Here is a 22,148-nt window from a genome sequence, read left to right on the forward strand (position 1 = left end):
AAGTACCACACAAAGACATATGGTTCGACCTTTAATCAATGGAGGAAAAGATCAACTGGAGTCACACTACAGAGGAGAAATAATACAGAGGGTAGGTATAGAAAAACTATTATTTGGAGACAAATACACCACTTTTTTTTTTTTTTTTTTTTTACAATGGATTATATGTACATATTCAAAAAATGTAAGCAAAACAAATTGTTTTTTTTCTGTTGTTTGTTTTTTTTAAGAGAAAGCATATAACAGTGAAACATGATCTGCCCTTGATAATTCTCAAAAGTTAATGTCTGCATATGTTTTATACAAAATAGATTTTAAAACAATATTTGGGTAGTGCAAATCTTTTTTAGATTCAAGCTGGTTGATTACTTTCACAAACAGTTTGTGTGAAAAAAGACTGACTCCTATCCTATTCACAGTATTACACAATTTGACCAAAGCCATCATGTTAGAGTAAAAAATGTGTTTTTGTTTGTTTGTTTTAAAATAAAACAAAAAGATCTGTACATTTGACTTCTAGGAGCTACTTACACGGAAACATGTTGAATTTGTCTGTACTTGCTTTGGTCACCTTGTAGTCAAACATCAAATAGGTTTTTTTTTTTTTTTTTTTTTTTTTCAGTTTTTATGTTTGTTTGTGCAGCCTTGGTAGACTGATTACTGACTGAAGTGTATGTTTCCTGAAAATCTGGCCTGCAGAGATAAGTTAAATGTGAATCTTCTGTATGTAAAATAGCTTATACTGGGAAAAAAAAAGAGGAAGCGACCACATCGTGTTATGTGATGGTGGTGATAAGATTATCTGTCGGTTCTATTGCATATTCAGTTGTCCTCCTCAAAAATGTACAACCAACAAGCAGGCATACATTTTTGAGCAAGAAGAGGCAAGTGTGCGATTTCATATCTCTCTCTCTCTCTCTATATATATATATATACCTGTTTAAATGAACAGCAGCAGAGATTTGGATACACTGAATGTGAAAGTAACCCATTAGTAACCCCTATGCAGTTAACAAAGATAATCTTCGACTGTTAAAAGAAAGAAAACGAAGTATGCCGAGTGTGAATGACGGCCGTGGCAGAACATTCCTGAAACTTTATCTGAAACTGTCGAGCGAGTCCGACCACTTGAACCTGACAAAAACACACTGTAGATCACAGAAGCAGACACGTGGGAATCCAAACTGACAGTTTTTGGTTCTCAAGAGTCGGGACATAAACGATTAAAACATACCAGGAGAATCAGACATCAAATTCGAAAAACAACCTGAGCGTGGGAGCAGTTCAACCTTTATAATGAGTGCCTTTTAGATTTATCGTTGGGATAGCTTAGTGATAGAAGGATTTCCATAATTTAAATACACCGGTGACAGTTGACATATTCATCCAGTTATTTTAAAACCGCCACCTTTAAATTTGTCTTTTAAGATTCACATTCACGTCAAAACCTGGATCGTTTTGTGCTGATAAAAATGTTGCAGGACAATTTCAAATTCCCACAAACTCACACAACACACAAACAAAAAGGGGATACTTACTGACCAACACACATTTTACTATGTGATTGCACATCTGTGAGTGCCTGGTGTTACAGCTCAGTTATCACTCATTAATAAAGACGTCCATCAGTGGACCGAAGCTCAGATTTCTTCTTCTTTTTTTTTCTTTTTTTTTTCTAGTTGTGGAGTCATTTATTAGCTTCAATACTGGAACTCGTTTCTTCTTCTCATTCACAAACACTGACCGACTTTCAGCATCACTGAAAACAGACAAAACAGGAGTTTGGCACTGAAATAGTTCCCAGAGAATAAAAGGATCCATTTTGCCTGCCTCCCCAGTCACTGACGCTGCTCGCTCTAACTGTGACGTGACTCCATGAGGTGACTGATGCTAAGTGCTTTCGGTAAGTTGGGGCTTGACTAACTAACAGACAGACGGACAAACAAACAAACAAACAAACAAACGTGCAAATGTACTAAAGATACACAGACATTAAGACAAGGTGCCTACAGGGCGTTGAAGTAGGAGAAAGAGTTGAATAGGAGGGGGGGTCAGAGGTTATCAGCAGCTGTGGGAGGTTTACAGGTTGATGAATCTGCCAATGTTTGATACAAAGTGCTGTACACACGAGCTGTCTATCATACAAACTGTTCATTTTAAAAGGGAAAAGTTTATATCTTGGGGAATGTGTTACACTGTCTTGCGAGTTAGATGAGAAAACTGATACCGCTCTCATGTCTGATGCTAGATACTAGATGCTGACTCCAGCTATACATTTACCGTACAGACGTGAGAGCGGGCTCAACCTTCTCTTGTCAACTATCTCTAGCACGTTTCCCAAAATGTTACACTTTTTCCGTGACGAAATATAGCAAAGCAACAATGCATAGTCTGCCAATAATTAATTCATCCGAATAAGATGTACACACTGTTGAAGAAGGATCATCAGTGGCAGAGCCATGACTCCATGTTTGTCACGTTTTTTTCCAAGTCGACTGTAAAAAGAACTTCAAAAACTCGAAGGACGGTTATTTTCCAATCAGTTCGAGCCAACAGAAAAAAAATTGTTTTCCTGATGAATTACAAATGACATAATCTTGCAAACACAATAAAATATGCCCTCTCTTCTATGATTGGTAGACGCAGATATCTATCACATTCCATTATCAGACTATTGGGGCACAAGTGGGGGGCCTAAAATAAACAAAGCTGGCTATTTCCTATTAAAAAAAAACAAAAAAACCCTCTACCTTCCATCTAGAGTCATACTAACAGACTGGTACAGCATAACAGTCTTTGTTCACAGTCTTTTAAAGCCTTAAGCGGGGTACAAAGTGCTCAAATCGCACTTAAGGAGTTGAGTGTGCATGATGTTGTGTGAAAGGAAGCAGACTTTGAATATTCTTTGTTAATGAAAAGGATCATTTCCACACACACACACACACACACACACACACTGAGGATGGACTGAGCTGCCGCTTCTAAAAGATAAAACAGCCGCTGAAGAGAAGGAAAACTTGCAACTGCATGTAACGTGAAAAGTACAATCAACGTACGAGGAAGGTAGAGCGCGAGGAGCAAGCCTTAAAAACAGGAGGAGTGAAGTGGCTAAGATGATATTTGAAGCAAAAAAGGCACATATTATTTTCCCTTTTAGAAACAGACGTGTGTAAAACCGGAAGAGGTCAGCTTGTGGGAGAAATCATCCTTAGAATGGTGCGCGCCGATCAACAATCTGAGAGATTGTGTCAGTGTCCAAAGTATCAATCAAAGCAATGAAATATGCTTTTTGTACATGACTGGAAAACGTTTTTTCCCCCCCATGTGACTGAAACGTTTTGTTACAACCTCATATAAAAACTAAAAGAGGAACATACAGTCAAAAAGCCTGCGTAAAGAGCATGTTATTGTTGTTACCCTCTCAGGTAACGACCACCTGGAATATTGTATAAACTGTTACAATTTGAAAATGTAGAAAATACTATCAGAACCTGTACATAGATATTTGTTTATCTATTTTTAGATATCGTAATGTATTTGAAGGTAAGAAACCTGAGACAACATGGATGTTAGCCTATTTCTCTTTGCGATTATCTTTTATCTTACAAACATTTTCCTACTTGTTACGATACACTACATCTCAGTCTGCTCGTCAAAACCTCTGTGCTTGCTGTCTGGTTCCTACACAAACATCTCCAGTCTGTCCACTCTCTCCCTCCAGACCCGTAACCCACGACACAAAGTTGCATACTCGTTCCCAAAAACCATTTACTCCTCGGTCCTTTTTAACGTCGCTACTCTGGGGAGGGTTTGGGGGCGAGGGGTTAGGGTGGGCGTGGTGAGGTGATGTGGTGGGGTTTTTTTTTTTTTTAAGGCATTGTGTCTGTTACGGGGCACAGTCATCTCTGGTGGAAGAGGAGAGGTTTGACGCTGCCGGCCCTGAATTTTGGTAACTGGTTACTGATGATCTCCGCCAGCATCTCCGGGAACTCGACACTCAGGGATTTATTCACAAAGGTGTAGAAGCAGAAGCTGAGCAGTCCGCCGACCATCTGCAAACACGGAGGAGAAGGAGTGAGACGGTACGTACTTCAACCTTTAATAAGAGCATCTGCTAATGCACAGTACACACACAGTAAATCACTGTTTGAGGGTTAAGAAAGCTGCAGGGTGCAGGTGCTCAATGACTACCTGCTGATAACATGTAATGATGATACTTAGAGGACACGTTCTGGCTTTGTGTGTGTGAGTGTTTGATCTCTGTACCTCATGCATGGAGTCGAGCAGCTTGGTGAGCTGATAGAAACGCTGCCAGTTCTGGCTGGAGTTCTCCTCACGCTTCACAATGGCTTTCCCCAGCTCCTTGATGTACGACATCCGGATATCGTCGAACACCGCCTGGCTCTTCAGGCCATCCTTTGGCACTGCGGGAAGAGAGAAACTAAAGGTCAGCATCTGGGACAGAGGATAATGTGCTGTAGCCTTGAGGTGGTTAGCACCAATACGGTTCTTTCATAAAACCTCCAGCTTTAAACTGCAAAAGAGGAAAGCACTACATCTTAGATTAATACTACATGAGGGGCTGTGCTTTATTGTCACTATTGGCACGACAGTGATGCAGTCAGCGTAACAGCCAAATTGTGTGTGCCACGGCTGCCAGAGCTAGTCCTAGCCGTTCTAGTCAATGTTTCAAACCCAACCAGATGCATCGCAGCCCATTTCAGAAGCGTCCAAGAAGTGGGTGTCTGCTCCACCAACAATACGCGGCTGTTCCATTTTGGACGCTGCAAGAAACCTGCATCAATCTACACAGAGCGGCTCGCTCTGGCTGGAAGTCAGGCACAGAGAGAAGAAAATCTGGTCGCTTTTCAAAATAAAACATCCTGTGCAAACTAACAACATGGCACATAAACCAGGGATAAATGACCAAATCTGAGCAAGTTGACAAAGTCTCGCAGGCTACACACTCTGCTTCTGAACCACTCGTGGCGGGGTTTGAAGTCGAGTGGAGAACATGATGGAGGTGTGTCTGGTGGGGTTTTAGCTTAATCTAATATAACTAATACCCAGGAGACTAATCAGTCACATCCAAATATTTCCAATAACTTCACAGTGTTAGTCAAAATGGACTGGAAAAAAAGACTGACATAATCATTTCCAAAATGTTTTAATCTAATGAAATATTCCTCTTCAGTCAATATTAGTCGACCTTTAGTCCTTCAAAAACAACATTCACTCTGCCGTCACTAAACTGTTTCACCTCTGGTGTGCTGCACACAGACGAGGTACAGGTCCCCATAAAATACAGAATATTCATTAAATAAAGTTCAAATTCAGATGCATTACTTTATTAAAAGTTGACTCCGAGTGAACTTATTACTAAATAATTAATATCAATAAGCTTGGTCAGAATTACTTATCGCATCATTGTAATTGTCATTAATTGTAGTTGAGTGATATACAGCAGGTCGTTTTCTGGGTGGACACCTACTAATATTTAGTTGCACAAAGCACTGACATGACATGACACCCCAAAGCAGGCTTTGTCAAACTATGTATGTCAAACGATCAATTAGACAATTAAGTTGAGTCTTTGTTCACACCTTTAACCTTTAACCCGCATGTGTTTACCCATCTCTCTTTCCCCGCATCCCTGTCACTCTTCAGCTGTCTCTATCGAAAATTTAAAAAAGCTTGAAAAAAAAAAAAAAAGGTGAGATGAAGTCTGACCTGTGCTGAGCAGCAGCAGGACCTTCATGCACAAATACTCGTCGTGGGAAACCTGCAGCCGGACGAACTCGCTGGAGATCTTCAGCATCTGCTCGCACTGGTCGGCCATGTAGGGCAGCTTCATCCGCTCCCTGGAGGATTGAAGACAGAGACGGTTAAGCAGCACATTCTTGTTTCTCCTTAAGTCATAGTTGATTTATAAGGGCTGCTTGTGCTGTCTCAATCAGGGAGATGAAGCGGCTCTCTGTAATATATCTGTAGATTAAATGTTCAAGGTCTTGCTGCTAACAATTTGTGGATTCGATTTTAAATCATTCTTCCAGAAATGAGATTCAGTCCATTAGTTTGTTGGAGTAGAAGGTTGAGAAGATGAGTGAGTGTCATCTCTGTGATAAAGTAATATTGTGGGTGAAAGAGGGGACAAACTTGTGCATAATAAACTTTTGTAATTTATGCTGACGATGAGCTTTTTTCTGCCAGTCAAAGCGAACAGAAAGTTCATAGAGTGAAAGTGAAACAGAGGATGACTGAAAAGAGAACATAACGCCATCAGATATTAATTATGATCCTATAAACTCTGAGCTTGTAATTATGAAAACAAACAAACAGGAACAAAGCAGAAGGCCTTAAACATGCTAGCTAGAGTCGAGTCTATATGAGAGACGAAACACTGATTACAGCTGACAGACACCGTTTGAATACTCATAATCAACTGTTATCAGCTGGATATAAGTGATTATGGACCAAAAGTCATATCTCAATATTTTTTAGCTGAATGCCGATACTCAATATATATCAATATTTTTTCCGTGGCCGGATAATTTCATACTTCTATTATTAATGGCCCGCCGGTAAATCGCACTCCCACCACTCACACTACAGATCCCACAATGCACTGCAACAGCTGACACACAGGTCAAGACCTGTGCACCACCTCTCACCCTGCTGCTTCGGGTTGTTTATTGACACACTAATCAGTGGTCCAGTGTTGACAACTTTGTCACTATATGTAGAGACTTCTCAGACCCTCTAGCAATTAGTTTTTTTCCCAAAAAGCGACTAGCGACAAATCTAGCGACTTTTCTGGAGCTATTGGAGACTCTGACGTGACGACGTGAACGAGCAGCGGGAGACTTGGACAGAGGGAGAGGAGAAATAAAAGCGAACTGGCGGCTCAAGGGAAGAAATGTATAGTCATTTCAACGCAAAATAAACTATATCGATATAAACGATACGGTCTTGCGCTGTATCGCGTTTCAAAATATATCGATATAGATCAAAATATCGATATATCGTCCAGCCCTAAATGGTACGTACTCATTGATGACGAGGTCTGGCGCGAAGCAGAGCATGTTGCCACTGCACTGCTGGTAAGACCTCCAGCCAAGACCGAAAGACATGAGGAAGAGCCAGGAGCACTGCAGCAGAGTCATCTGGTCGTCCAGGTGCAGGTTCCTGAAACCTAAAGGGAACATGACATGGAAACACGTCAACCCACGACCAAAACAACCCTTATACAAGACATCAGGGTGTGGTGGTGGATTTTTGTTAGCACAAATCACAGCAGAAAAAAAAAAAAGACACCCATTTCACACTGCACCGATACGTTACGACATGTCCTGTGTTTGGCACTTGTGAAATATTCATGCAGTGTGCTGTTCGAATGAAATGTGTTTGCACGCACTGGCTGTTTTGTGCGTGCAATCACATTTCTGCTTGTGTGTGGTGTAACCTGTAATGCCAAACAATAATAACCCTGTCTTTGTGAAGGTTTGAGGTTTTATTGATGATAAATATTTCGACAAACTTTCTTTAGAAACTTGATGCAACCGTACAATAACCGCAATGTGTAACAACCTTCTCTTTGCAAACTCACAAATACAAACAACCTCACCATACACCTTCTACACCAACAGCAGAGGACAAGCTCCTACCAGCAGAAGACACTGACCTGGCAGAGCCTTGGCCCACTTGACTGCAGAGATGACCTGCCGACCGCCCAGCCTGTTGAGGGTGGTCATGAGGCGGGTGGAGGTGTCAGGCAGGGTGCTGTCGTAGCCGGCGTAAATGGTGTCCGGCTCGATGGCCTTGAGCAAGGACAACATTGTGGGAACGAGTTGAGGCAGGCACTTTAGGGGGGAGCAAGCCTCTATTGGCGGAGGCGTCAGCTCGGGCGGGTTGCTCTGCTGATTGCCTCTGTTTGAGTCCTTTATGCGGGCCAACCTTTTGGTTTTGCGCGCTGCCGAAGAGAAAACAGGGATGAGCACGCAAAGAAGAGTTAAGTAAACAAGGAGAAACAATGAAGAGAGGACAGGACCAATTAAACCAACTCAAGTGTGTACAGTTTGGCCTTATCTTGTGTGGTTAATACGTACCTTCCAGGTTCATGCCTGCCATCTTACACTTGCTGTAGCGGCAGGCTGGGCAGTTCTTTCTCCTGATCTTGTCTATTATGCAGTCGTTCCTTCCAGCGCACAGGTAATTATGCTGCCCTGAGGTACACAGAAGAGAAAGATTAATCCATTATTTACCTTCAATGCCCTAGGGAGGAAAAGCGAATTAGCTGTCACAGCTAATGCCTCGAACGTAAAATCATTTCTCCAGCAAACTTAAGTGACACAGATTAGTGATGAATGAGCTTATCACAGCGAGGGAATAATGACGTCTTTGTACCTTCCACCGCTCTCTTGAAGAAGACCTTGCAGCTGCCGCAGGTGAGAACGCCGTAGTGGCAGCCCGAGGCCTCGTCAGAGCACACCAGGCAGATTTTATGAGTCCCGCTTTTTCCCTGTGTCACAGCGGTGATCGCTTCCTGTCTGGAGGTAGGGCTGGGGGGTGGGGAAGGTGGAGACAAGAGCACAGAAATGTCAGCGGTATTCAGTCTCTATTAAAAGTTTTTGACCTCTAGTAGTGCTATGGAGTCATTTTATATATCTATTTTAGACCTCAATGTCACATTCAGACACAGCGCCGCTTTAAAAGTAAACGTTACTTTTATTCATAAGAAAACCCCACAGGGCACTTTTAACTATAAAAACCAACAAGACAAAACCTTGACAATAATCTTGACGTCTACTCTGAGTAGAAAGTGTTGCGTTAATTTGAGTTATCCCAAAAATAACTGCACAGACAGTTCAGTTCAATACAGTCATTTACATACTGCCTACTAACCCCTGAAAGCATCGTCTGGCTTATGAGAGTTCAACCTGAGTTCATATTTACAACTCTGCACTCAAACTGTAAATAAATACACGTATACAGATATACTACACATACATAAATGCCCATCAGAGTCAATGTACTCATTGTGCTTGTTTTTTCTCTCAGCTTTGCCGTCGTTCCAAACATCGCGAGTGAGGAAAAGTGAGTCCATTGTGCCCGTTTGGGCTTTTAAAGCTCTTAAAGCCTAAATTATCTAAAGATCTGTGGTCACATCCCAAATCCAGTGGTTGTTATAAAACAGCCCTTCTTCTTTTGATTGAACCGCAAATGTTTCCAGACTCAGTCAGCAGTGCCCACAGGCACAGTTCTTCAAAACTGCCACTAGAGGACGTCATGCTTTGCAGCATCCATGCACCAGAGGTCCACACCCCCTTTCTAAGCCAGTGGCCACAGCAACAACAACGCCCACCGAGAGGATACCGATCGTGAGACGTGTAACAACTGTGTCCGTCTGTCCTCAGCTCTGCCACAGCAATGAAAACAAATCACTTGATAAGAGCTGCTCTGAACCGTCACCGCACGCAGACACACATTGTGCAGATTTCAGCAGTGTAGCCGAGTTCACTCTTAATTATACAACACTGAGGAGAATTAGCATGAAAAGCAGGTCAGGCCCCGGCAGTCAGCAGGCGTAGCAGGCTGGGAAAACCTGAATGGAACATCAAAGCATCAGGTCGAGAAGCTTTCAGCTATAAAAAAAAAAAAAACGATCAGGGAAAGACCTCAGAGGAGAACGTCTAGTCATGACAGGGCTGAGAGCTTTCTGAGCACCACTGACAAAGCACCGTGGTCAATAAGTCTCTCCATTTATCTCTTATGATGATAGTTTGATAGTTCCTGAGTGTCTACGCTTCAAAGCTGGCATGTTTAGCCACAAAACTTTTGGGTGGTTTGAGGAGGCGATAACACAAAGTGGGGTGGTGGAGTACCTGTGGTAGATTTAAATGAGAACAACCAGCAATTAAATCTATAAAAATCCAGCAAATTATGTTTTTTTGTTTTTTAAATCGCATTCTGCTCAGATATGTTGCCAAAAAAATAAAGTTTTAATGTGAGTGTGGTAGATAAAGCCAAGATGTAATCACGCAGAGGCATTAAACAAATCACACCTCATAGTGCTGGCACAGTTGATCATTGTTTGAGGTGGCTGACCTGAGCAGAGGGAACATTATAAATATTTATAGCTACAGTGAAAATCAAAAGAACTGTTTTTTTTTAGCCCAGCATACACACACATCACTTGTACAGACAGAAACTAGGAAATAGGAAACATAACATGTACATACGATCATCCTGTTTTTATAGTTGCTTTGTCATAACTTATATCGCTGGTCCTGCTACAGTTTTGTCTGGATCGCCACAGAATCATACATAACGGACAAAAGTAAGCTTTTAAACGCATTTTTTAAATGATATATTACTTTACGACTGATGCCGTAAGTAATATTAAACCATATTCAGCACTCAGGGATTAGTATTCCAGTGGGATTTAAGTGATAAAATTATAGCAGCTCCAAATTAAGAACACTACAGCACTCAGTCCACATTACAGGAGGAGGTTTGAAACAGACCAGCCTACTGCACTAAAAGCTGCAAATATGAATGTCATGTAGAATATTATTAATACTTTAATATTAACAGTGAATCAAATGACACGGTGTAATATGAAACAAAGAGGTCGCTAACAGTGATAATCCTTTGACTTGAACTAATTTTCCTACATATGAAAGTGTCGAGTGAAAGTTTGATTAATGACTCAGGAAACAGGTCCTCGACGTTTACCCACACACAGTATATATATTTTTGATATACATGGTAGAGACTTCTTTACATCTCCTGAGGTTTTGGGTAGGTCAGTGGAACACATAAATCTTTGTCAGTGAGTAAGATTTTCGGTTTCACCTCAAATATTATTACATTAGTTTTCTAATTTGATCCTCTCATGACAGAAAAACAGAAGATTACAATGAAACTACGTCATAAAGGAAGTCCACAAAAAAAAACGTGTTCAATGTGCCAAATCATGTGAAGGAGTAAAGATTAGACACTTGTTAGTTCACTGACTGTATGGGATTGTTTTTATATTGTGACTGCTTTGCATGTGGGGCTACATTGACTGTAACTGGGAGATCACCATAAATAATACATTTCTCATAACAAAAAGTCAAATATTTGGAAAAATCCTGATGCAGGTACAAGTAAAGACCAGACACACAGAAACAGAACTGAAGATGGAATTGACCACAAACATCAATCCATCCATTAGCCTGTGCTTTTTATGGGTTTGTAGCAGAGAGGAGGGGTACGTCGCTGGACAGATCGACAGAGACAGACAAACCATTCAGGTTCACATGCTGACTTCACACAGATCCCAGCTGACTGGAGGGTTTGAACCTTCTTGTTGTGACAGTGCACTGCTAACCACTTGCCAGGAGCACAAGTCCAGTTTACTTTAACAACTTTTTAAGGTGAGGATATGTCAATATTGTGTCTACAGCTTGATCCACTTCCCTTAAGTTTTTATTTTACATTTACAGGAACACAGTTAGACAGTTCAGAGATTTATTAAATAAATGGAAGAAATATATACATGATGCAGCGAAGTTAATAGTTTTATTCAATCATGTAAATTATATTTGTAATATTTTGTATTGTTTTGTCCTTTTGTATTGTTTTGTGACCTCACTCTCTCCTTCTTCCAACAATTGCCATAATTTTATCAGTGGAAATTAATATTATTTTCTTCAGAGTAAAGGATTTAACCTAACAAGTTGTGGATTCGTGGATTTCTTGGACGTGAACACAGACGAGAGGAATGATTCTAGTGTCAAGCTACAATATTTTCTAAGCAGATAGTTGTGTTGACCGTCATGGCTTTCATTCATTTTCTACAAAACGTTTAATGGCGATTATCATCCGAGTTATAGCTCTGGGTTTTTCATCCTGCATGTCTGAATACCTGCCATTTGGATCACAGCAAACATAAAACACCAGTAGCCTAGCTGAAATGTCATATGGTAGAAACAATATAGGAGCTGCTGCGATTATGTAACCAGTAGGCCATCTGTCTCACATATGGGATTTATGTGGGGTTTCCTTAACGGCTAAGGGGATTGCACACACACACACACACACACACACACACACACACACACACAGTGTATGGATCTACACAAACAAAAGCCCAACAGGGTGGGTGTGGGAAGCTAGTGAGTCGAGAGTGATGATAATGATGTCAGAGGGTGTGGTGGGGTAACTAGTTTGTCCTTCACTGGCCCACTGGGATGGTGTCAGCAGGACAGCCTTATTAGACGGCTTTAGGCAACTGGGTCAAATCCAATTACTGCAGCAGCGGCTACGTGTTTTCCAACATCAAAGGGTGCCTGAAGAAAAGCGTGAAGACACTTCTTTTCAGATCGCTTTGGATGCAATTATTATCATTCAGCTATTCAGCCGTATGACATGTAACAAATCTGCACTTGTGAACTGACACAAAGCAATCAAAGATGCATGACAATGTGGTGAGACCAAATTTCCTCTTTCTGAAACCATCTGTTGAAGTCGGAGCTCGCTGTCGACAGGAAGTTCTCGCATTCCCTCAGAGTTTACTGTCGGTCAGGGTCAGCCACAGCACAGAAAGGCAGAGACACCCTGAGATGGGCCTCGAGTTCAACGCAAGCAAGCAATAGGAAAGTTAACTGCTTAAGTCTGGAGGAGTGTGATCAATCAGCCCGGGCTTTAATGAGGCAAGCCACTTCACGCACTTACCATAATGCCAGTGGCCCAGTGGCCTGCTTAACAATTCATAATCCCCTTTTAGCCCTGAGTGTCACAAGTAGCTTGGCGTGCCACGGCTCTGTTTACCCGAACCTTTGGGTCGATTCAGACGAGCAGCTGTTGGAGCTACGGCATTACAATGCACAGTTATTCCACTCAGGTGTGACAAATCATTTACGTTTGCGTGTGTGTTTATTCCACATCATCCTACTTGGCCTACTTTGGGCTCAGCCACAGTAAATGAGTCATCTCAGACAAAAAAATAATGAATAATTATTTTGTTCAACTGGCTGTCTGCAGAGGTCAAGCTCTGAAATAAAACTGAAAACAACAGAGTGAAGATGCTTGCAAAAATCTGGGTCTCTGCACGCTTAAAAAACAAAAACAAAAAAAACCTGCGTAATGTTTACCACTCCTGCTGATATGGGTCAGCGTTGCACAAACATCTCATCATCTTCTCAAAACTCAGAGCGTGAAAAGAAGAGCAGAGAAGGAGCGGGGAGGAAGTGCTCCTTCCCCGAGGTAAGAGCCACCAAAATAGAAAGGGGAACTGCACTGCACGCTCAGACTCTTTTCTTGCACGCAAAACAACAACACAGCTTCTATGAGAGCTGCTGCGGCTGAGTTTGTTTGGCTAATGACTGGACTTCTCTAAAATATCTCCATCCTTTGCCCTCGAGTAAAAACAGACAGTATGTCTTTAGAAGTACTTGACATAAGTACCATGCTGCCACAGAAAATGAATACAGAGGTGTTTTAGTGCCCTTTGGAGCACTTTCACAGTGACACCGAGTGCTTTTATGATCAGTGTTTTGGTTGGTGGAGATGCAGCCCGTTTGTGAGATACTCTCACATGTGATCCCTCAGTGACACTGCCTGCAAGGAGTCTCCATGCTGCACGGACAAACGCTCTTTTTTAAACACCAGAGGAGAAGACTAAACCTGACCCGTGACTGAGCACATGAAAAATAACCCCAAAGGACTTGAGTTTCCATATCAGTTTCCACAATATGAGCAGTTAGTGACTTATGTGTATGTGTGTGTGTGTGTGTGTGTGTGTGTGTGTGTGTGTGTGTGTGTGTGTGTGTGTGTGTAGGTGGGAGGTGGCTCTCAGGGCCTGTTAAATGAATTGGGAGGCTTGCTGCTGCGCTACTGTGTGCACAGCCGTAATATACCTTTAAATGGATACCACTGAATGTGGGAGGAACCCACTCCCAAAGTTTCACCCTGCTGACTCAACAACCGTACACAAAAGTAGGAAGGAGGGTGCAAACAATGCACAGACTTGGCTGTATCCTCCTAACCTCAATGTAGGTCATTTCTAAAAGCCTATTCAGTGTCAAAACACAACAACACCACCAAAAAAAAAAAAAACCCCAACAAAATACTAAAAAAACTGTGGTTACAGGGGAATGCGGTAATAACGCCAAAGTGACTGGAATGGCTGGCATTTGATCTGGTGCATTCACTCAGCGCCAGCTGTGGAGAGGCGGGATGGAAAGTAGGTCAGGAGAGTGAGAGAGCTTCACGGCCTGCCTGCCCGCCCGCCACAGCCCTCATGACACACCCACATGCACACACACACATGTGCATATCTACACACTCGTGCATAATACACAAAGCTAACAGTCACATATACAAATGCGCGTGCACACAAGGAAATTCATAAAAGGTGATTTTACAGCAGCTGAAAGCTTCTGCTGACAGTCAAAGTCTTTGCCCTTGGTTGCAGGAAGCAGAGACAGGGGACAGAGAGAGAGAGAGGTGAGGGGGTGTGCCACAGCAAGACTGTGCACTGAAAAGCGACTCTTAGGAAAGATTACTGTCAAAACAGAGCCAAGAATGGGAGCTGACACTATTCATACTATATATATATAAGCTTTATATAAATACATATATCTCTATATAAAGACAGTACACTACTCATGTATCAAACCAGGCACTAAACCATCTGATGTATTGGACAGCTGGGACAGGCAACATTTCTACACCACCAGCACATGTTTGAATATATGGCCACTCTGTAGTCTGCCTAAATACCCAGTTCTACTACTGAGCTTACCGTGTCAAAAGACAGAAACTCACACATTCAACAAGTTGTTACAAAGTCCTGCAGGCATCGCAGCTGTCAAACACAGCCCTGAGGGAAGGACTCAAACCTACCTTTCATCAATAGCATGCACTTCAAAGTGTATAGCCACAAGAGCTTCACATAGACAGCTTTGCATTGTGTCACATGTTCATCTCGTGCAGAGAAATCCGACATATGGAGGTGGTAAGAAGTCAGAAAGCTGCTTCAACACGCATCTATTTTCAAGTTCCTAAAAGGTTTATCCTGCAGCCATTTCCCAAAGTTGACTCAATATTCCCACATGTGAAATTCTCCGGGGGTTTTACCACCATGGCGAAGATGCAGCTTGCCCGGGCACCGCTTCGTGCTGCTCAGCAGGCTCAGAGCCAGCAAGTCAGGTCTGCTGTTCATCAGTTAAGATGTGGCTGCAACTAACACTTTCATTATTAATTCATTTTCTAATGAATCTATTCATTGTTTGGTCTTTAAATTGTTTTGATAGAGTGGAGTGGTATTTTCAAATTGTTTGTTTTGTCCCAAAAAGCAAAAAGTTTACTATCATATAAGACAAAGATCAGAGTTAAAACGAGGTTGAGTTTAGCACTTGTGCTTGAAAAAATGACTCTTATTATAAAAGGTAGATGCTTGTTAACTTTTGATTACACACTAATCGTTACAGCTGTTGTTGATATTCAGCGGCATCTGTCTGGATAAGACAGAAAACTAACGTTTTATCTGATTATGAAGTAGAAAAACTGAACTTAAGTCATTCCTCTTCACTGAGATGACTTCTGTGAAAGCCTGAATGAATGACCTCTCCTCTGTGTTCAAATCTGAACCATACATTTCTCACAAACATGCACATAGGGAGAACACTAGATGCAGAAATGAAACAACGGTGCTTTGTCTGGATGCGAGATGTGAGAACGGCTCTATTCAATGGGCCAGTTTTATTGCTCCTGCAAACAACGTTCCTCCATTACATGCAACCGACTCGAAAGACATTCCAGCGCACATTTACCAAACGTTTTTATAGATTATACTGCCCACAACATTTCTGACTTTGTCAAAGAGGTCCTAAGGATCACAATGGGCAGCAGGATGTATAGCTAAGCCATTACATCTGACCCTACAAACTGAACTCCACTCTGTGGGCTGGGCCAATTGCAGGCGGAGGAGGAAATGCCACGCTAAAAACAAAGGTTGCATAACACATGCCTACTAAATGAGCAGCGTGATCAGCTGCATTTTATTTCCTGCTCCATTCAACGTTCCTTTTAGCGCGATTGAATTATAATCAGGTCATGCCACATCACAACCACTTATCATATGATGAGGGTGTGGATTTCCCAAATTAGGCACAGAGTCGAGCATTTGTCGAGGCGAAGCAGTCTCCACTGCGTAGGAACCGGTTATTTGTGACCTGACTGTAAATCTGAGTCAGACGGCGATGCATAATGGAAAATTAAACCTCTTGTAATGTGAGAGACATTAAAGCTAGTTGGCAGCAAACTGTGGCGGCTACAGTAGGTCAGGTGCCACACGATGTGGATGGGTGCAGCAGCGCCGGTGCGTGACAGGATGGAGGTGGTGTTGCCCTGATGTCAACCACAGATGCCGTGCAGCCAGACGTTCGGTTAATCTCAATCCTCTAAATGTCACGCAGGTTGAGGCGAACAAGTACCACAAAAAAAAAAAAGTTGACACACTGATAGGCCAATACCAAAACACTCACACAAAACCATCACCACATGCAAACACACACTCTCACACACACACACCTCTAAAGAAAACAAAGACCATTAAAGCCACATGTGAAATGAAAATGAATATCTCATGTCTCTCTCCATCTGTTCCTGGTCACCAGGCATTAGGTCGACTTCCAGACAGTCGCGAAGATGATACCAAGCATCATTTGCACGCTTAAAAACAAACACATGACACGCTCGTGCGTGCCAGTCTTTGACTTGATCACTCCTCTCTGTGTGATAACTGTGAATCAGAGAGGCATAGATGTACAAAGAGTCACACAACTGCTGGTGAAAAAAATTCTATTGAGAGCTGCTTTACAGCTGGATCCCAAAGCCATGTTCACAGCTGAAGCCATTAAAGTGCTACATGGCTGCAGAGTAATAAGTGCACAAAAGACACTTTGTGGGGCTCTGTGGCGTACAAACACTGTGACTCCATAATGACTGGAAAGAAATCACAGCTGAAATTAAGATTCAGCAAAATCATGCGAGTATGTCAGTGGAACAACCTCTTTTTTTTTGTTGCTTTTCCCTACTACCGAATTTCCTTCTTACTGTAAAGGCCACAAACCATTTATCTCGACTGTTGAATCAAACTGCTCCTTGGGGAGAGATCTGCTTGAAGTGCACATCATGGGTTTATTTTTGGCATAATGCAACTGGAGGATTGAAGAGATCCGCCCAAAACAACCTCATGAACCCCCCGCGGCTGGATACTTCCATGAAAGGGCAGTTAAACTGAAAAGTAAAAAGAGGCTCTAAGATTTTAAATCTCTCTGGTTTTAGAAGTTAAACTTATTGGAAGAGGGACATGCTGTAAATACTGATGCTCGGGCTCGTCCAGAGGAGCAAAAACACTAAATGTCTGACTTGGATAAAAGTGGAATTCCCCTGGCTTTTCAACAGCATATCCTTTCTTCAGATCTCAGTGCTTATTGCTGCGGCCCGTATAGTCCATGAGCAGGTCTCACAAAGCAGGATTAGTGGGTTAACTAACTAACTTCAGCTCCTCATGCCTCAACTGTGAGAGACACACAGAGCTGCCATTCCTATAGACAAAACACACGCATGTTTAAGTAACTAAACACACAGAACTTCCATTAATTCAGTTATACTTTTTTGGAAGCTGTGGTGCTGTCTGTTGTCACTGAGGTCACCGACCACCAAGTGACTGTAGATGCCTCTATCTGGCATATTGTTGCATATTACTTGTGCTGAACTTGTACTGTATAATGGACAGACTCAGGTAAATGAGGCCACGTGACACATCTGTAAACGTAATCTGAACTATGACTGAGATTGGAACGTGGACTGGGACTGGAAAAAGGGTTTCTGACCGCTCTAATTAGTCTTTTGATTTAAATAAGGAAGTGAATATTTGTAGTGACAAGCAAATGATTTATGCGCACTACAATTTCACCTCCTCGTGCGAGATAAATCAAGCTGCCATACACAGAAAAATGTGCTTACAACATTTTTGCAAGGTGTGTTTCACTCTGCTACTATTAGTGATATCATAGATTTCTTGCATATTAATTGGGCTGAACATAACAGAACAAGGCAGGTAATGCAAGTAATTATGTTTCCTGTTCTCTATAGTTCAACACAAATTTATAGATTACAGCTGCGGTCATCAGATGCCTGCATCATTTCCTACTATGTCTGTCACTTCTCCTTTGATGTCCTCATTAAAATACAATAACTTCTTTTTTTTTACCTTTTGAAACTGCTCTGCCCCTGAAGGAATAAATATCTTAAGCATGTATTTAATATCTCGTGCTTTATTTGACACGACTGGATGTTTGTGACAAACCCTAACTTCCTTGTGTGTGTGTGGGCTCATAAACTGGATTAATCCTGAGCTAACACCACCAGCTGATACCCATCTATGTGTGAGCTGTAATGCAGAACTGCCAATGTTTCGTTTGTGAAAACAGCCAAAGTCGAACTATAAACAACACAAGAAGGGATGAAAAACTAACACTTCATTTTAACGTTTTCTCATCAGCATGTCAAACGCTGATCACGATTTACTAAAGCCTGAGCAATGTATTTAAATCAGGCATTTTTTTTAAACAGATCTCAGGTATACGACGCCCTGTCAGTTTCTGATCCTTTATTTACTGCACCCAGGTAACATGAGCACCGCAGTAATAACACTGAAACCACTTCCTAACACACATAGTCCTAAAAAGGTGAACCATAAACAGGCGTAGATAAACAAACAATCAGCTGACAGCGGTTACAATTAACAACATCCAGCAACAGTGAGCCCAAAACGTCTCCGGGCTGACATTTCACAGTGACATTTCTCAGGTGAACTACACCTCTAAAGTTAGACGCCTCAAAAAACTGCATTTAAAATGTCAGTGTTCATGCTGAGGGTAAAGAAAGGCTGTCCAATTTGTGCCCAAACACAGTGATACTCCATCCATGAACAGTAAATGACACAACATAGCACACAATACAAAACATAGAAAGAAAAGCACATAAATACAAGTTAGTAAGACTAAAATGAAGTGTCAGGTCAGACCACACAGGTGAGCACTGCCTACATTTCTTACCTGGCAAAGCTGGGGTAAGAGGGAGAGCTAAAAGCCTCACTGGCCCGGTGCATTGCTGAGTTGTCCCCAACACCCTGGCCTCTGTTCCAGGGCCCACCGATGGTCGTCACTGGGAGATACATGCTGGACACCAACTTCTGATCCTTCTGCTGCTGAGCTTCATTGCTGCTGGGGTTGACTCCGAAGCGGTAGCTCTGTCCTCCTGAAGTGCTGACCCCGCAGATGGAGATGGAGTTAGAGCTCGGCATGTCAGTGGAGGACGTGCCGCTAATTTGGCAATAACTCTGGTCTGCAGACGACTTCTCCTGCTTGATCACACCCGGGGTGCAGAGCTGAATGAAGCCACCGTCTTTCTCTTTCTTCACTAACACAGACAAAGTGGTTGTAGGGGTTAGGGAGGCAGTTGTGGATATGCTAGAGCAGGACAGATCTGGACTTGTCATAGTGCTACCATTGACAGCAACAGAGATTGCCCCACTGCTGATAATGCTGTCAGCCGCAGCAGTCTTTAGGTCCTTCTCCGAGCTAACGTCCTCGAGCAGAGAATCATCTGCCAGAGAGGTCAGGAAGGCATCGTCCCCTACATAAAAATCTGAAGGGGACCCAATGAGCTCGAAGTCTTGGAGCAAGTCCAGAGCGTTGTCACTGAACAACTTCTGCTGCACGTCCACATCTTTCCCAATGTGCTCAAAGGCATGATCGAGGTCAATGGGTTCCTGGTCTCCTTTATCCATGGAGAAGTCTTCTGTTTTCATCGGGAAGAAGTTGGGATCCGATCCCCCGATGAGTGAATCCATGGCCTCCAACTGGGGCAAATTTCCCCTCAAGGTTTGATGCCCGAACGTATGTGTCTGGAGTAACTGCTGCTGCAGCTTCTGATCTTTGGTCAGGCTCCTGGATTCTTGGTCTTCCAGAAAGGGGCCTACGATGGCAGTAACAGAGGTGAGTTCCTCTGGTAGAGGGCTGTTGCTGAGGCCGTTGGGCACCTGTCCTGGCTGCATGAACGGGCTGGATGGAAGAACGACAGACGTGGCAGGTGTGGTGATGGACACAGCGCTGTGAGGAGCCACCTTTAACAGACCTCCCTCCTCAGGGCTTTCGGTGTAGACCAGTTTGCTTAAATGGTCATCTCTCCTGTGTGTTATCTTCTTCACTCCACCTTTATCCATCTTGTTTTTAAAGAGAGGGGAGGGAGACAAGACAACACTTAGACGAGTGCATAGCAACCACATTAAAAACACACTAACCAGACACTGCAATACCATTTAAAACGGCTGCAGCTTGTTCACATGCACAAACAACATGACCCACATTAGGTGGACACCATGACCCCCCCCCATGCGCGCCCTTGATCGCTAACGAAGCTAGCTTCACGTTAGCTACCCCCCCAAAACGTACACACAACCCCCAACGCTTACAACAGCCGTGCTCACTTTATTTATACACACACACTAAACCTGAAGTAAAACAAACACAACACGACAATAGGACGATAATAAGAGAGGCGTAAAGTTTACCCACGTACGCTCACGTTAGCTCGCTGCTAACACGCTATTTAGCAGCGCGGCTACATTTCGACCTAACGGCTGTTATAAACGCATATTATTTTAATCCACACGTTGGAGTGTTTATCTGTAGATAATGCGTGTGTATACGTGTCAGATTAAGTGTAGATGAAAGCGCATATTTACCCTTGAAACGACTGATTGTTGGTGTGTGTCCACAGGTCGTCTGTCAACATTGTTTTGGTTGAAAGTGGCAGCCCAAAACAAAACCGACCCAGTGTTTGTCACCGCAGCTTCGCTCGTCGTGTCCCAGCTACATGGCTCGATTAAGAAAAACACACAGAGCGTGAGTGCGTTAGCTGTCGACCGAGCTGTGAGTTGTCATGCACAAACTGCGCTGCACTGCACTGTGAGGTGAGCTGGCTTTGAGTTATGGTGATTCGCAGCTAGCCATTAGGAAAGTAGGCGCTAACCTCCAGGAAAAACATACAAAATGGAGAACCAGAGCCAGCCAGCCCCGTGGTGACCCGTCCGCGACGAGCAGCGACACCTGCAGGCCGCGCAGCGCAACCGCAGCTTGTTATGTCCTGGAGCTCGAGCTCTCAGGACGACAATGGAGATTAAACATAAAAACTGAACAACCAAGCAGGCACATTTTATTTTATTAGGTTATTAGGTTAACATTATAGGTTCATTTCATTTTATTTTATTAGGTTATTAGGTTAACATTATAGGTTCATTTTTATGTACGTTTACTGTGTTATAGGTAATTTTCATGTATGTTTACTATATTATAGGTTAATTTTAATGTATGTTTACTATGTTATAGGTGATTTTAATGTTTGTTTATTATGTTATATGTAATTTTAATGTGTATTTACTTTGTTATAGGTTAATTTTAATTTATGTTTACTGTGTTATATGTAATTTTAATGTTTGTTTACTGTGTTATAGTTAAATTTAAGGTATGTTTACTATATGTTATATGTAATTGTACTGTAATATATGTTTACTGTGTTATTGGCCATTTTAATGTTTGTTTACTGTGTTATAGGTAATTTTAATGTATGTTTACCGTGGTATAGTTAATTTTAATGTATGTTTACTATGTTATATGTAATTTTAATGTATGTTTACTGTGTTATAGTTATATTTAAGGTATGTTTACTATGTTATATGTAATTGTAATATATGTTTACTATGTTATAGGTAATTTTTATGTATGTTTACTTTGGTATAGGTTAATTTTAATGTATGTTTACTATGTTATAGGTAATTTTCATGTATGTTTACTGTGGTATAGTTCATTTTAATGTATGTTTACTATGTTATATGTAATTGTAATCTATGTTTACTGTGATATAGGTAATTGTCATGCATGTTTACTGTATTATAGTCAATTTTAATGTTTGTTTACTATGTTGTATGTAATTTTAATGTATGTTTACTGTGTTATAGGTTCATTTTAATGTATGTTTACTGTGTTATATGCAATTTTAATGTATGTTTACTGTGTTATAGGTTCATT

At 41.9% G+C, this 22,148-nt stretch overlaps 1 protein-coding gene across 1 annotated transcript; it reads right to left on the minus strand.

Moving 5' to 3' along the window:
• Positions 1-132: 132 nt before the first annotated feature.
• On the minus strand, positions 133-21,169 carry nr3c1 (nuclear receptor subfamily 3, group C, member 1 (glucocorticoid receptor)). Its single transcript, XM_019265501.2, has 9 exons — positions 20,807-21,169; positions 19,116-20,284; positions 8,404-8,558; positions 8,106-8,222; positions 7,682-7,969; positions 7,048-7,192; positions 5,731-5,861; positions 4,267-4,424; positions 133-4,052 (listed from the first exon to the last, which is right to left on the minus strand). The coding sequence occupies exons 2-9, from the start codon at positions 20,282-20,284 to the stop codon at positions 3,900-3,902; spliced, it is 2,316 nt and encodes a 771-aa protein (XP_019121046.1). The 5' UTR covers positions 20,807-21,169; the 3' UTR covers positions 133-3,899.
• Between the last annotated feature and the right edge of the window lie 979 nt (positions 21,170-22,148).

The sequence above is a fragment of the Larimichthys crocea genome, chromosome I (genome assembly GCF_000972845.2).
Source record: "Larimichthys crocea isolate SSNF chromosome I, L_crocea_2.0, whole genome shotgun sequence".
Taxonomy (NCBI): domain Eukaryota; kingdom Metazoa; phylum Chordata; class Actinopteri; family Sciaenidae; genus Larimichthys; species Larimichthys crocea.